Source organism: Macaca mulatta, chromosome 13 (genome assembly GCF_049350105.2).
Source record: "Macaca mulatta isolate MMU2019108-1 chromosome 13, T2T-MMU8v2.0, whole genome shotgun sequence".
Taxonomy (NCBI): Eukaryota; Metazoa; Chordata; class Mammalia; order Primates; family Cercopithecidae; genus Macaca; species Macaca mulatta.
The window spans coordinates 8,639,598-8,656,127 of NC_133418.1; the positions used below are offsets into that span (position 1 = coordinate 8,639,598).

At 44.4% G+C, this 16,530-nt stretch overlaps 1 protein-coding gene across 2 annotated transcripts in view; it reads left to right on the forward strand.

Moving 5' to 3' along the window:
- NMS (neuromedin S) overlaps positions 1-16,162 on the forward strand; it is a 78,204-nt gene extending 62,042 nt beyond the window's left edge. The window contains exons 3-12 of one of the 2 annotated variants that reach the window (XM_028832240.2): positions 1,428-1,482; positions 3,720-3,775; positions 4,410-4,460; positions 8,499-8,522; positions 8,616-8,669; positions 10,981-11,055; positions 12,418-12,453; positions 13,039-13,080; positions 14,186-14,234; positions 15,170-16,162. In XM_028832240.2, the coding sequence (XP_028688073.1) occupies positions 1,428-1,482; positions 3,720-3,775; positions 4,410-4,460; positions 8,499-8,522; positions 8,616-8,669; positions 10,981-11,055; positions 12,418-12,453; positions 13,039-13,080; positions 14,186-14,224 (432 nt within the window). In that variant the 3' untranslated portion in view covers positions 14,225-14,234; positions 15,170-16,162. Of the gene's footprint in view, positions 1-1,084; positions 1,483-3,719; positions 3,776-4,409; positions 4,461-8,498; positions 8,523-8,615; positions 8,670-10,980; positions 11,056-12,417; positions 12,454-13,038; positions 13,081-14,185; positions 14,235-15,169 lie in introns of those variants that run through there. The other variant, XM_015112963.3, reaches the window with a different exon arrangement.
- Positions 16,163-16,530: the final 368 nt, after the last annotated feature.

The following is a 16,530-nucleotide window of genomic DNA, read 5'->3' on the forward strand; positions in this document are numbered from 1 at the left end:
AGATATGCAGCCAGGTGCAATGGCTCACGCCTGTAATCCCAACACTTTGAGAGGCTGAGGTGGGCAGATCACGAGGTCAGGAGTTTGAGACCAGCCCGACCAGCATGGTGAGACCTGGTCTCTACTAAAAATAAAAAAATTAGCTGGACTAACTAGCTGGTGGCGAGCACCTGTAATCCCCGCTACTCAGGAGGCTGAGGCAGGAGAATTGCTTGAACTCAGGAGGCAGAGGTTGCAGTGAGCCAAGATCTCACCACTGCACTCTAGCCTGAGCGACACAGTGAGACTCCATCTCAGAAAAAAGAAAGAAAGAAAGAAAATTAAAGATATGCATAATGAAAAAAAACAAAAGATATTTGTTTCAGGTATACTATATATGTTGCCCTTTTTGCAAGAAATAGAAGACTTCAGTCTTTCTCCTGCTTCTTTCTATCTCATATCTAATCCCAAGGATGCACACTTAAAAAATTACTTATCAATTAGAATTCCATATTCTTACAGAAGTGACTGGGCTCAGGTACCTTTGAGTCCAAATTTCTTCTCTCATCCTTGATAGCTGGATGATCTTGGACAAGTTTCTTAATCTTTCCTAGCATCTGTTTCCTCATTCACAAAATTAGAGTAATAAGACATTCCTAATAGATTTTCTGTGAGAATTACATGAAATAACCTGTGTGAAATGCCTAAAACAGATCCCAACATGTAGAAGCTCGGTAGATGAAGTTATTTAGGATTATTAAACATTGTCATGTTTTCCTGAGTGCTGACAATTTGAAATCCTTAACTTGTTCCTTAAAATGAATCTGGAAAGACCTTAAAGAGGCTAATTTTCAGCCATGATCTAAAAAACAAACAGAGCCCCAATTGAACTTTAGATTTTTTTAAATTTTATACCCAAGACTCCAAATTTTGTCCTTCTTAAATGCACCAAGATGACACAACATCCTTTGTTAGTGGTGGAAAATAAACAGCTTCATAGGAAACAAGACTTTATCACGCAATAATTTATAGATTTGTGTCCAATTTTTTATTAAAAAGAGAAAAAGCCCTTCTTGAGTCAGAAATATTTCTCAGATCGTTATAGAATAACAATCAGGACTCTCCACCTTTTATTTTCATTGCTGGGTTGTAAAAGAGGACTCTCTACAATGCCTACTCCAGAAGGATATTATTCTACAAATAAGGGCCCAGCGTGACATTTATGAGAAAGCCGGGGTCCTCCTGTGCAAAGCTGATTGGTGATCAGCAAATGGGCTCCCGGGCACTGCAAATAAAGGCACTTTCTTCGCTGGGCTGATCAGATGCAGGACAGAGGGTTGCCTCTGCCTGTGGACCTTGGGGAAATGCGCAGCTCTTGTCCTAGCAGCATCCGTCTGTGGCCAGCAAGGAGAAACCAGACTCTAACAATGAAACCTCTTCGTCCCCAGTTCCCTCTCATCTTGATCATCTACTGCTTCTGCATGCTACAGATTCCCTCCTCAGGTAAGGGGAGCTTCATCAGACTCCATCTGGCCTGAATTCTGAGGATGACTGAGGCAGACCTTGATCCCCCAGGGCAGTTCTGGAAGGAGTCAAGCTTTATTCTCCCCCGCCAGCCCTCATTACTACCTTCTTGATTTCTGGCTGCAATTTGTTTCGAACCTTTAGGAGAGGATGGACAGAGCGAGATGCTGCAGCCTTTTACCAAAGGAGACTTTTCCCTGTGGGACTGTCTTTAAGCTGCTCCTGCCCCAGGGATGTCCTGAGCATATGCCGCTAAAACTGAAGGGTGAGGCACGTCCTGGTAGGAGTTAGGGGAAGACACTTCTTGTAGCCATTTCTGCTCCCTGGATTCTGAAGAGACGAGGACAGAGCTGGTAAAAGTGAGCTTACAGCCCCAAAGAATGGGAATTGATGGGCAGTTCGAGACGGGCGCGGGAGGAGCGCACAGTGGAAAAAGGAGTCTTTTTCCAAGCCTTTCCCTTGGGTTTTAGAGAGGCAGGGGTCCAGAGTGTGGTGGAAGCAGCTACCTCCCGGGGCCGGTGAGCTGTCCGCGGTGCTGACCAGGCGCTGGCATCGCCTCACCAACTCTTGAGAACCAGCTTCTAGGGAACAGGGCTGGAGTGAGGGTCTGTGGTTGGAATCTTACCACCATCTTCATAGGATGCAGGGAAGTGGGTGGTAGCAGAACAACTAAGGTTGGAAACACATACAATTTTAGATTTTTCCATTAGAATTTTGACTTAGGGGAGTAGAACATCTTTGGAAATATATTAACAGAGAAAATATATTTCAAACAGTATGTTTGCTTTGTCATGTCCTACAATGTAATCACAAAACTGGGCCTTGCACAGGACCATGAAGGTCATCTGGTTTAACCTCTGACAGGGTGCAGGGATCCCTTCTGTAACTTCCCGATTCTATTTAAGTACTTTCAATGACCCCAACTCACTGCCAGCTAAGACAGCTAGGTGCTGCCTCTTTGCTCCAGTAGAGTCCTGTTTATATTATACTTTTGTAAATCTGTTATTACCTTTTATTTATCTTTCTCTATGTTTATACTCACCTCCCTATTTTTTCCTATTTGACTTTATGTTTCCTGAGGGCAGGTCTTTACGTTTTATTAACAAAGAACCTCTCCATAAATCCTTTTAGGGTTCGTTTGCATTACTTTGCATTGTTGAATGATTCCAATTGTCAAAAACTTCTTTACGCTAAGCTTAAGTGTGATCACATGTAACTTTCTAACCATCAGCCTTTATTCTGTTATTTGGGGGAAGCACAGAATAAGACTAATATCTCTTACTTATTGCAGTTCTCAAAATAGTTGAAAGCAGTTAACATATACTTCCTAATATTCCTGTTTCCAGAGAAAACTATGCTCCGTGACTTTACCTTGTATCTTACCATTTCAAGTCAGACTATTACCTTTTATGGTTTAGGCCCTGTTATTTGAATATAACATAACATTGCCTTAGCTTTATCTTGCCTCAGAGAGAATGAAGGGGACAAAATATCACTCAGTTTTCTTTTGTCTTGTTTTTACACATAAACTGCTCTTGAGTCATACATTCCCTGTTCCACACATTAAAAATCTAAGTGCCAGGTTTTATATTTATCCACCTAATTTCATCTTGTTAGTTTTGACCTATCCAATTGATTCTTTCAACTGCACTATAGTTATCCCACCAAGTGTTGTATCACAAGCAAATGAGAAGAGGAGTTCATTGAAGTTAGACAAAAGGTTGACAGGGTCTAGCTGCATGCCAGCAGCCTTCCCCAGAGCCCATCCCTAGAGAGTCTGTAGCAGCAGAGGGATGGGTATCCATGTGTCTTCAAAGTTCAAGGGTGATTCTGATGTCCATCCTTCGTTGACACCATTTTCTAATATGCCATCCTTATGAATTCTGTCAAAATACAAACTAAGTTGTTACCTTGGGATTTTTTTCCTCCTCTTTGCCGAGTTGCTAACAGTTGTACCGAACACTCATGGTAAATTAACAACCATGCTATTTTAAATTAATCTTTGTATATTCTAGTGGCAAGTAGAAGTGTATTTTCTTTGTAAATCCTTTTAACAACATCAGATCAAATCTTACTTTCCCACTGACCTCTTTTGTATGGTTCTTTGGTGGCTTATTACTTTAATAGAGACTGTCTTGTTTCTCATGGTAAAGACTTTGAAGTAAATGTTATGACCTCTTTTCTCTAATTAATAATTTTATGATTTCTCACAATAGGATTTCCCCAACCTTTAGCTGATCCTCCAGATGGCTTGGATATTGTGCAGCTTGAGGTACCCAATTATTCAGTAATGTGAGATTTTTATTTAGTCTGGACCTTGAATACATCATGTGTATAATGTTCACTTAAAACTATTTTGAGATCAGATTTTTGGCTGCAGCAGAAACTCACTGTTGCCATTTTTCATGGCCTCATTTAGGGCATCCTGAGGGTTGTGTTGAAATTCACTGCCACTGTGTGAGAAGATAATGTGAGGTTCAGAAATAGGACAATTTTAGTATTTTAAATCTGTTGTAATAAAATTCTGCTGACTGAAGAATTTATACTTGTCTTTGATTCATTGTTTAAATTTTAAATGCATAATCAATGTACACATTTTCAAGGTACATGTGATATCCTAATACTTTCATATAGTATGTTATAACCAAGTTGGGGGAATTGGAATATCAATGGATATTAAACATTTACCTTAAACATTTACATTTTCTTTATGCTGGGAGCATTCAAATTATTCTCTATTAGCTATTTTGAGATATCCAATAGATTATGGTTTACTATAGTTACTCTACTGAATTATCAAACACCAGGCCTTGTTTCTTCTATCTAATTGTATTTGATTACCCATTAATCAATCTGTCTTCATCCCCCTCATCCCTTTGATTTGTATTCTTCATTTTATTTTTTAGCAACTGGCATATTGTCTGAGTCAGTGGGCATCTCTTTCTCGCCAACCTAAGGTAAAAAAACTGTGTGTGTGTGTGAGTATATATATATATAAAAAAAAATATAATATACATATATAATATATAATATATATCTGCAACAAACACACTCTTTTGCTACCTACAGGAGAATGCTGTATGTATCTGTAACTGTGCATTTGTATGTGTGTTCAAGAATATAATTTTATACAAAATCAAGCAAATATCTTAAATATAAATTACTATAAAATATGGGTAGTTCATTTATATTCTTACAATTATTATAATCATATATAGTTAAGCTAATTATATGTTATGATACATTGCATATTATAAATTGATATACTATGATATAGCAGGTCTCCAAAACAACAGTTATCATGTAAAAGACTTTACAGTAACTAGCCGGGCGTGGTGGCTCACACCTGTAATCCCAGCACTTTGGGAGGCCAAAGTGGGCTGATCACTTGGGGCCAGGAGTTTGAGTCCAGCCTGGCCAACAAGGTGAAACTCCATCTCTATTAAAAATACAAAAATTAGCCAGGCATGGTGGCACACCTGTAATCCCAGCTACTCGGGAGGCTGAGGCAGGAGAATAGCTTGAACCCGGGAGGCAGAGGTTGCAGTGAGCCAAGATTGGGCCACTACACTCCGGCCTGGGTGACAGAGCAAGACTCTGCTTCAATTAAAAAAAAAAAAAAAAAAAAGTTTCATTTAAAAGACTCTACAGTAACTGGCCAGGTGTGGTGGCTCACACCTGTAATCCCAGCACTCTGGGAGGCTGAGGTGGGCGGATCACGAGCTCAGGAGTTCATGACCAGCCTGGCCAACATGGTGAAACCCTGTCTCTACTAAAAATACAAAAAGTAGCTGGGCGCGGTGGTGCACGCCTGCAATCCCAGCTACTCAGGAGAATCGCTTGAACCTGGGAGGCGGAGGTTGCAGTGAGCCGAGATCGTGCCACCGCACTCCAGCCTGGGTGACAGAGCAAGACTCTGTATCACCAAAAAAAACAAAAATAAAAAACTTTACAGTAACTGTAGTAACCACACAGATATAAAGTAAGTTGATTTACTTGAAAGAACAAAAGGGTGGTAGGATAGTCCATGATGCCTAGGATAGCCTCTGCATTTTCACCTTGAGAGATGTGTCTCTTTATCCCTCACCTCCCCTAACCCACAGCACACTGTGCTCCAGCCACAGTGAACCTCTCAGTGTTCCCCAAATGCACCAGGCCCTTGAGGTCCTTGCACAGTCTTTTCCTCAATCAGAAATGGCTTTGCCTCCTTCACAGGCTGCAGTTAACAGTCCAGACTCTAAAACAAAAATACCTGGTTTCAAAATCCAGCTCTGTTTAAACTTGGTAGTTTCTCAGTTGCTCTGTGCCTCGGTTTTGTCATCTGTAGCATACGGGTAATTGTCATAGTACCCTAGAATGCTGTTGTAAGGATTCAATGCTTCATATTTGTGAAGCACTTTCAACAGCATCCAGAACGTGACAAACAACAGCACTTAAGTGCTAGTTGTTGCCATTGCCTGTTGATGCAACCAATTCTCATTCTTCAAGACGCAAACATCACTTTCTCAAATTTCATGAATATATCATTCCCATTTCTTCTTATTTTCAGTTTACTATGCATATGTTTGAAGGCAATCGTTAGCGCTCATTTTCAGGAATAATCTTTACAGCCTTGGTCTTGGAGCAAAAATTCAGGCTGGAAACTCAGAGTTCTTCAACCCTTTGTTACTTCCTCCCCATGCTGCACAGACGGGACTTCCCTGTCCCTCAGGTGAAGACTGTGGGGGTGTCCTCTGCATCCGCAGAGGCAGTGGAAGTGTGGCTGTCCCAAGGGCAACCTGCAGTATTAAATTGGGTTAAGGATCCTCAAGAGCAAGGGCCCACTAAGAATGAATTTCCTTCCGCCTTCTCCATTTTTCCAAGCCTCTCCCTGTTTCCAACTGCAGAAGAGCAAGGGGTTGCACAGTGAACAAAACTGCCAATATTTTAAAGGTATTAATAGAGAAACGGGCTCTTCCTGGCTTGCTGCTTCCCTGAAATGTGACTGTTGGCATGTCACTTCGTCTCTTGGGGCTTTGGTCTCCTCAACTGCCCAAAGTCTGGATGTGTCGCCAGAGCTCTAAGTTCACTCCTGTTCTGATTTCCAGAATAGGCCAAGTCTGTGACTCTAGGGGACCTTTACCTCAAGGCAATTCAGAAAGCAGTCACATTCTGCAAATAATGACAGCCACAAAACTCTTCACGCTTTGTGTTTCTGGTCACCACATGGGATTAGAAGATGTTTCAATTGGGAAAATTGCAATAAGTTCTTGTGAAGCTCTTATTGCTCTACTATTCATTCATTCAAAAGATATATTTATTGAGAGCATGCCACGAGCCGGGTGCTAGGGATGCCATAGTAAAACAAACTGAACACCTGCTCTCATGGCATTTGTATTCTAGTTGGGGAAATGAATCATAAACAACATTGATCAGTACAATTAGAAATAATTTCTTCTCTAAAAAGAAAAAAGTAGGCCAGGCATGATGGCTCCTGCCTGTAATCCCAGAATTTTGGGAAGCTGAAGCCGGCAGATCACTTGAGGTCAGGAGTTTGAGACCAGCCTGGGCAACATGGTAAAACCCTATCTCTACTAAAAATACAAAAGTTAGCCAGGCGTGGTGCTTGTAATCCCAGCTACTCAGGAGGCTGAGGTAGGAGAATCGCTTGAACCTGGGAGGTGGAGGCTGCAGTGAGCCAAGATGGCACCACTGCACTCCAGGCTGGGTGATGGAGTGAGACCCTGTCTCAAAAAAAAAAAAAAGAAAAGACAAAAGAAAAAAGTAAAGTAAGGAAGGGGCATATGAAACGTTGAGCAGGGTAATTACCACCAGGAAAAGCATCATCACGTTCCTCATCAATTTTTGCCCTGAAAAGTAAACATAATAGTATACAGCCGATGAATGTGGTACAAAAACCAATTGTTTGTCCAATAAGTGTCCATAAACACACACACGCACACACACACACAGTTGTGAACAGATGCTGACAAGAAGACCAGGAGCTGTAAAAATAGCAAGTACTTTCTGCTAGCTAAAAATGGTGATCATAAGGAAATAGAGTTAAGTTTCACAGAGCCTCCACTGTTGGTAAAGTTGGTGGATTGCAGTGTGTGTCTGTGTGTGTGCGCCCATGTTTGTGCATCCACACATATGTACATGGTAGAGAGAGAGAGAGAGAGGATGCATAGGTATTGCTCTCTTCCACTGAAGAATTTCTCCACAAAGTTTGCAGGAAGATGTAACTGTATTCATAGCAATAAAATTAGAAGTATTATTAACAGCTTTAATTTTTGTCTTGATTGAGGTTTCAGCTGATTCAAAAATCTTTAAGCATGGGTGAGATGTGAATGATCAGTACTAGCCAGATCAGAAGATTTAAATGATTGTTCACAGTAATCATCTCTAGTGACTTTACAAAACACGGACATGAACATTCACTCTATGGTTTTGTAAGAAGCCTTCTTCCCGGCATCTCCTTGAGTGAGATAAGCCCACATGCAGCCATCATCTACGCAAGCCAGGGCTGAGGTGTGTGCACGGGCAAGGATTTAGAAATGGAAAGTTGGACTTTCTGCAAGGTGAGCAAAAATTCATGTAGAAAGCTTTTGGAGAAAAAGCAGCTCGGTCAATATGAACTATAAAAACTGAATACCAGGATACACTCTGCAGCAAATCAAAAGCTGTAATAGTTAGTTTATTCCACCCATAGTCAGATGGTTATTTTCTTCTATGCATCAGAGGTATCTCCTCCCCACCCCCTGCAAACTGAAAAGATGAAATGAGATATTTTCACATGATGATGTATTGCTGGCAATTTTCTTTATTGTAAGATCCTGCATCAACTATAGTCTCATTGAATTTGCGTAATAGAGGAATTTCTTTTTAGATTGCCAATTCATCATAATATTCAGGTAAATCCAGTAAGGTTCATGGTGTACCTGACACAGAAAACGTTATCAGTTGCCTGCCCCTGTAAAATTTCACCTAACTTACCCTCACAATTCTCTTTCCAGGATAATCAAGACATATACAAAAGGGTGAGTACCGCCCAGCCCAGCACAAGCGCGTGCAGCTTCCATGTTTAGAGCAAGTGACACTCACTACTAATATCACTTTCTTTTCTTATTTAGTTTTTGTTTCACTACTCCAGAACTCAGGAGGTAACACATCCAGTTAAAAGTGAGGTCAGTATTTTATCATAATCCTCTGTCTGTAAAAGTGGCTCTCCCCTGCATGTCGTCCGTCTCTTCTTTTTTTTTTTTTTTTTTTTTTTTTTTTTTTTTGAGACGGAGTCTTGCTCTGTAGCCCGGGCTGGAGTGCAGTGGCCGGATCTCAGCTCACTGCAAGCTCCGCCTCCCGGGTTTACGCCATTCTCCTGCCTCAGCCTCCGGAGTAGCTGGGACTACAGGCGCCCGCCACCTCGCCCGGCTAGTTTTTTGTATTTTTAGTAGAGACGGGGTTTCACGGTGTTAGCCAGGATGGTCTCGATCTCCTGACCTCGTGATCCGCCCGTCTCGGCCTCCCAAAGTGCTGGGATTACAGGCTTGAGCCACCGCGCCCGGCCGGTCCGTCTCTTCTTAATATGTGCAGGCAAGTAGAAAAGCTGGGGCCTCTGGACATCCTCTGCGTAGTAGCTTCCCAGGGGCTTTTCCCTGGCACTGCAGGGATTCTCTTTCTCCCTCTGGGGTGGGGGGTGGTAGGCGGCCAACTTATCTGAGAAGGTAGAGAATAAATTATAGAAAAGGAAAAATAAGTAGGAAATAACTTTTTAGTATGCACTTAAACAGAGGCACAGGAAGAGCCTGGTAAACACTGTGTTCTGTTTATATTGTTTGTTCTTACCATCTGTTTTTAAATTTGTGCTTTGTGATGTGGGTGGTACCATCCCCCAGTAGTGATACATGGATGAACATCTTCCGTGGCTGTCGCGATGTGTATGTGCAATGGGAATAGTAACCATCACCTCTAACTTTCTTCCTACAGATTTGAGTTACCCTCGGGAGCAGCTTGTGTAGGTGAATTTCTATGGGGTATGATTTGAGGAATATTGGAGAGGCCATAGAATATATAGAGATATATGCATATGTGTGTGTGTGTGTGTGTGTATGTATGTGTGTATATATATATTTGAGACAGAGTCTTGCTCTGTCACCCAGGCTGGAGTACAGTGGTGCAATCTCAGGTTACTGTAACCTCCACGTCTGGGGTTCAAGCGATTCTCCTGTCTCAGCCTCCCAAGTAGCTGGGATTACAGGCATGCACCACCACGCCTAGCTAATGTTTGTATTTTTAGTAGAGACGGGGTTTCACCATGTTGGCCAGGCTGGTCTCAAACTCCTGACCTCAGGTGATTCGCCCGCCTCAGCCTCCCAAAGTGCTGGGATTACAGGGGTGAGCCACCGTGCTCAGCCGGAATATAACTTTTAAACGCAGTCATAGCAAGTAAAACTCTACCACTGGAAAGTCTCTTACTTATATATTCAAGGCTCTTCACGTCTTAAGAGGATCCTTAAAAAAGCAAATAACCAGGAAAAAAATGTTTCCCCTAAGAATCAATCAGTATTACAGATGTAGGAATAGTGCTCAGGTAAGGAGGGGGATTTTTTTAGACGGAGTTTCGCTCCTGTTGCCCAGGCTGGAGTGCAATGACATGATCTCGGCTCACTGCAATCTCCGTCTCCCGGCTTCAAGCCATGATCTCTTGCCTTAGCCTCCCAAGTAGCTGGGACTACAAGCACGCGCCACCACGTCTGGCTAATTTTGTATTTTTAGTAAAGATGGGGTTTCACTATGTTGGCCAGGTTGGTCTCGAACTCCTGACCTCAGGTGATCCACCCACCTTGGCCTCCCAAAGTGCTTGGCCTCCCACTGCACCCGGCCAAGGAGGTGGATATTATCAAAACCAACAAGGGCACCATGAAAGGAGGAAGAACAATGGAAGGGAAAAAAAAAAAAAAAAAAAAAAAAAAAACTGTAAGGCAAATCAAGTTTTACTCTAAACCAAAGCACACAGGGAGGATTCATGAGGACTAGATGAGGACAGGTGTGTACCCCTGGGTGTGCACGGCAGTCACAGACAAGATCAGGAAACCAGAAGTACCTGGGGAGGGTTACAGGGGCTGCCCTCCACCTTTTCTCTTGGATGAGGAGGGCACCCCTGGGGAGGGAGTAAGAATACATGTGGAGTTGCTTCTAGGACAAGACGCTCCGCTCCAGGAGCACAGAGTGCTGAGGGTTAATACAGAGAAAAGTCCGATTTACCTTAAGGGAATATTTTTAAGGGTTGTGTTGGAATTGAAACCTGTTCTCAAGGCAAGCGGCTCTTTATTGAAACCATAAAATTCCAGGCTTCGGCTCGAAAATGGATTTTACTCTGAAAATTAAACCCATTTGTAAGGGAAGTGAGGAGAAAGGAATGCGCATCGCCCTGGGCTCTCAAAATACCCCTCTGTGGATGTCCCCGGGTCTGACCCTCTCCGCGTCTCTCTGTTGCAGTTTCCTCCAGTGCATCCTCTTATGCATCTGGCTGCCAAGCTCGCCAACAGACGGATGAAGAGATTTCTGCAGCGAGTACGTGCTTTTATTCTTCCACCATAGTTTTATGCCACTCACAGTTCCCTGAATCACGGTGAAAGCGTGCTGTCACCTTGGGGCTCGCTGTCATTCTCTCCTCAAATTTCAATCTCCACCTTGGCAGGGAGTGCTGAGCAGAACTGCTGATCCTTTGACCTCCCTGGGCCTCAGTTTCCTCCACTGAAACCCCATGAGGTGGCTTGAAGGACCCGGGGAGAGATCCCATGGCCCAGCCTGCTTCCATCCCTCTCCTCTTCGGCTCCTTTCATCCCGAAGTTGTGTCTCGGTTTTGTACTTTTTTCAGTTCCCCTCTCTTTCCCCTGACACGAAACTTGCCCTGGGGCTATCTTCTGCTTCCCACGGCCCTACCTGCCCATTGTCCATTTCTCAGAGCTTTCTTCTTTAGTTTTTATTTTTTAATTTAGAAATTACCAGCTGAACCTGTTCAATGGTAATCAAAGTTTTGTTTCATGGTAGCAAAAATAAATAAACAAATAGCAAGAGAGAAAATTTATGTTGAACACCCTGCCCAGATGGGGCGATCAGCTCATCCCAGTTTGTCCAGGACTCTCCTAGTTTTAGCTCTGAAAATCCCAGGGCCCCAAGTGCCTGGAAAACTGGTTGGCCATCCTGGGCACCAGCAGCAGTTTGTCCGACCCCCTGCTAACCGCAAGCCTCCAGGTCCAATCTGATTCCATTCTCACACCAGGTTCACAGGCAATGAACAAGGTGAAGAAGCCAAAATGGCTAATCCTTTAAAAGTGTCCTAAGGGCTCACGCCTGTAATCCCAGCACTTTGGGAGGCCGAGGCGGGCGGATCACGAGGTCAGGAGATCGAGACCATCCTGGCTAACATGGTGAAACTCCGTCTCTACCAAAAATACAAAAAACTAGCCGGGCGTGGTGGCGGGCGCCTGTAGTCCCAGCTACTCAGAGGCTGAGGCGGGAGAATGGTGTGAACCTGGGAGGCGGAGCTTGCAGTGAGCCGAGATCGCGCCACTGCACCCCAGCCTGGGCGACACAGCGAGACTCCGTCTCAAAAAAAAAAAAAAAAAAGTGTGCTAAGCTTTGCAATGTGCCCATTTCAAAGTTGGCGCTGTTAGGAGGAGCAAGCAAACTTAACCTACTTGGATACAGATGGTAACTCAGCCAAGACGACAAGCTTGCCTTCCTGAGCAGGAGTTTGCTAGAGAAGATCACGGCAGTGATCCCACCATTTGCCATGCTCTCCACCTCCTCTTTTGCGCCAGACTTCTGACTACGTTAGAGGGAAGCCAGGGACGGCAGGATCACTGCAAGACCACTGCAAGGTCATGATGTGGTTCCTGTTGGATTTACCCGCGCCTCATTTCCTTGCAGGGTTCGGGGACTGCTGCAGTGGACTTCACCAAGAAGGTACACAAGAGCCTTGGAGCCTGTAACCCCCAAAGAAAGCCCTACCTGAGAAGGGTGGGGAAGTCCTTGGAGCCAGCCACCCTGCAGCCCCTCCAGACCACTTCTGGGCAGAGCTAGTCTCAAAAGGACCCTGAGAATCTTTTGTGGCTGAGCAATTAAGTTCAGGTCTCCCTGAGGGCAGACGGGAACCATGGGGCAATGCCTCTGGCTGTTCAGATTTCACCTCCAGCCCCACAGATGAGTCCCCTGGAGCCAGCTGCTCCTGAGGTCTTGCTTTCTCTTGCTCAGGAGACCACATGCCATTGTACAGACTCCAACAGAGGCACTGCCAGAGCACAAACTCCAAACACTGGGGGTTCTCAAACGTGGCCATGCATCAGAGTCACCTGGCTAAAATTCAGATTGCCCCCAAAGATTCAGTGGGTCTGGATTGGGGCAAAGAGTTTGTGTTTCTTACAAGTTCCCAGAGGTTGTTGGTGCCACTGGTCTGGGACCACCCTTTTTTGAAAACTGTCCCTATAGACATTTTTTGAAGAACTTGTAATGCAACATGGTTGCATAATGGCTTATGTTTTTATGTTGCAGGATCACACTGCCACCTGGGGACGACCCTTTTTCCTTTTCAGGGTATAGCATGTTTTCTCACTTTTGCTTTCTCACCTGGATTCACTGCAGCCATCCCAATCATGGAGTGACTGCAAACAGCAGAGCCAGGACCCCCTGGTGAACTGGTGGATAATTATGGGGACTCTCTCACCCTTCACTGGGTATCACTCCAATCAAAATCTCCTCCTACAAGCTTGTAAAGGCAAGGGTCCAACAGGAGAGAGGCTGAGAGCACCAGAGTAGGCGTAAGGGAGTTCTGATGACAGACAGACACAGGCTAGACCAGAATCTGAGCCTATGTTTTAGAGCGTTAGGGTCCAGCATTCATGGCCCCAAAAACACATGGCAGGAGGAGCTTAGGCACCATCCTCTCCTCCTTCCTGGGTAACAGAAACTCTTGCAAGAGTCACAGGGTCGAAGAGTTATCTTTTAGATTTTAATCGGCCATTCACTAGCTGTGCGCCACCCTTGAGATTCTCAGTATCTGCATAGAAAAATTAGCAAATCAGACTAGATCCATGCCCCCAGAAACTGCATTCTGTGAATCACTGGCGCCAAAAGGTACTCTGCAAAAGTCAGAAAAGATTGGAAAACACTGCACCTGACATTCACAAAGACTCACAATACACACTGGCCCATCAAAGGCTGTAGGAAGTCCTACAGAACACAACCTGTGTCTCTTGGCTTAAGCATTTGTTTCCCGAACATAGGGACTGTGGAGCTGTTTCCCACCCCTGTCTCACTCCCATGGGTCTGTAGGACCTACTCGTTTCCTGGAAAGTGCTTTGAGAACAGTCCATCTCCATGACGTCTCCAGACTGGGCAGTCCTGTGCTGGATGGTTTGTGGAACCTCCCACCACCTAAGCAAAGGCTAAAGGGTGGGATGATGGGTAAGTGACAGTGTTGGGATCCTAGGAGCAGCAAGGTTCCTGGAGCACTGTCCCAGAGGACCTCCAGACTGGTGCTAGCCCAGGGCGAGAGCTTCCCAGGTGAGTCCCCATGGAAGGCAGTGAAATCCCTGTTAGAAGAATGAGGCCTTAGGGTTCAATAGAGAGAAGAGCCAAATCAAGATAAGGCTGCAGAAAGTTGTGTCTCAGTATCCATAAGTTGCTCCTTTTTTTCCAGCCCAGGAATGGAAGAAACACTGAAGATGAGGCTCAGTAGGTAGTCCAAGGTCAGCTTCATCACAGTTTTTCTCTTTCAAGCAAATTTTATGTGTCTGACTGGAGAGAGTGAGAGGCAGCCATCGGCGGGGGGGGTGGCGGGTACCATTGTTTAAGAAAGGAGGACCCTGCATAACCCCCAAGGACTCTGCCCCTTCCCTTTTCCTGCACACAGAACCACAGAGATCCCCACCCCAGCCTAGCAGATGCAGGCTGTCTGGGCAATATTGCAGCCTTCACTTCCATGCCCAGCTCTTCGGAGGCATGTGGTCTCCAGCTGTCACTGTGATGGGGATGTAGGCTCATTGTAGCCCAGCTGGGCCCTCCGTGACTCCTCACCTGGCCCCCTTGATAAGGAAACACCACCGTGTCATGCTTGGGTGGTGCACCAAGGAGTTCTGGAAGCTACCAAGCTCCCTACACTGAGAGCATTTCTAAGTATGGCCAGGCAAGGCTGGTCCCTTCCAATGGTGCTCTGAGATCCAGAGTTTTAATTTGGAGTGATTCCTTGGCCTTCAGCCCTGTGGAAGAGGAAGTGAATGCTCAAGGGCAGCTCCGGGCCTCCTCTGTCTCTCATGAGGATGTGGTCCCAAGGATATGAGGCCGCTGTCCTATGGGTGCTGCCAGCAGGGGCCAGCGGTCAGAGTCCCAGCAGTCCAAGGTGTCTGAGAAAGCTGTCGCCCTGCTGGGAAATGGCACTACCCAGCAAACACAAGGCGAAGATGTTCCCTGAGGCCATAGTGCTTACACCAACCTAATGGCCTGATGAGATACAGCAAAAACAAATCTTATAAGTACTGATTGTGGGAAAAGCAACCTGGGCCTTTATGACATGTCAAACTGAGGTCTAATTGTGAAATATGTTACATAATAACCTGCCCATGGGCTTTGTCTTGATTCTGAGAATGATTTCACCTGAGCGGTACATTTTTCTTTTCTGTTTTAGGATTCAGTGGTGAAAGAAAGCTGGATCTGATGAGGCTATCCAGGGATTATGTTGAACAAATATCAAATTTCTTTCCACGAACAGTATTTAAAGATATTTCTCTTGCTCTATATTCACTAGATATTCAGCTTCATAAAAGTAAAGTAGCATTGTGTGATATTGTGAAATATATGTTTGGTCTTTGTCCATATTTCTTGACATACAAGTTCTAAAATTCTTGAAAATTTCAAAACGTTCAGTGTCTCTTTGTATACTGATGATTGGCAGTGGCTGGCAGCCTCTAGGTAGCTTTGGGGTGGGGCTGGTCACCAGGAAGACCAAGGCAGGACTAGAGGATTGGGACTTTCAGCCCAACTCCAGTCTCCAGGGAGAAGAGGCACTGAAAGTTGAGTTGGTCACTAGTGGCCAATGTTTTAATCAGTCGTGCCTATTGTGAAATTAAACAATTCAGACTTAAGGCTACTGGAACGTTAAATGATTTGAACCTTGAGAGAGATGTGACTGTGTGGCCTCAGTCGTGTAACATGCAGCTGCCACTATGGCTTCTCCAACTATAAATGAACTCTCTTCCTTATTTTTTGTTCTGTAATCTGTAAAATGACTAAGAAAGACTGAATAGCACCAGAGATAAGACCCCTCCGCTCTTAATTACTGACCTTTGTTAGATATTAACTTCTTCCTTTATTGTCTTGCACTCAACTCAGACCAGATGACACAGAAGACCCCATGACTATTACACCCACAATGTGGAATGTTAAATACCCATCCCGAAAAAGAACACAGCCTATAACCCGTCCAGTTGCCTTAACTATGCACTAACCTTGTACGGACAGTGTTAAAATCCTATTGAACGTCCTGAAATCTTGCCGATATCAACAACCCTCAAAACCTCTCCACTTCAGAATGCTGATTCTATTAGCTTGGTGTTGTTATTTCCAGGTGGCTATTCTCAAGCTTTGAGCTCAAACAGAATAAACTCTGTATTTAATCATATTTTCTGAATCTCATTATTTAAGGAGGACACTATGTAACCCTAAGCTTCCATAGAAACCCAAAAGGACAGGGTTTTAGATGGCTTTTAGATGGCTGGACACATGGAGGTTGCTGCAGGGTGGTATTTCTTCATCTGTATCCTTAGTAATACCTTTTATAATAAACTAGAAAATGTGTTTCCCTGAGTTCTATGAACCACTCTAGCAAATTAGTTGAACTTGAGGAGGTGGTCATGGGAGCCCCAATTCATAGCCTGTTGGCCAGAAGCACAGGTAAAATAACCTGGGGCTTGTGACTGACATTGGAAGTGGGGCACAGTCTTGGGGACTGAGCCCTGAACCTGTGGGATCTGATGCTATCTCCAGGTA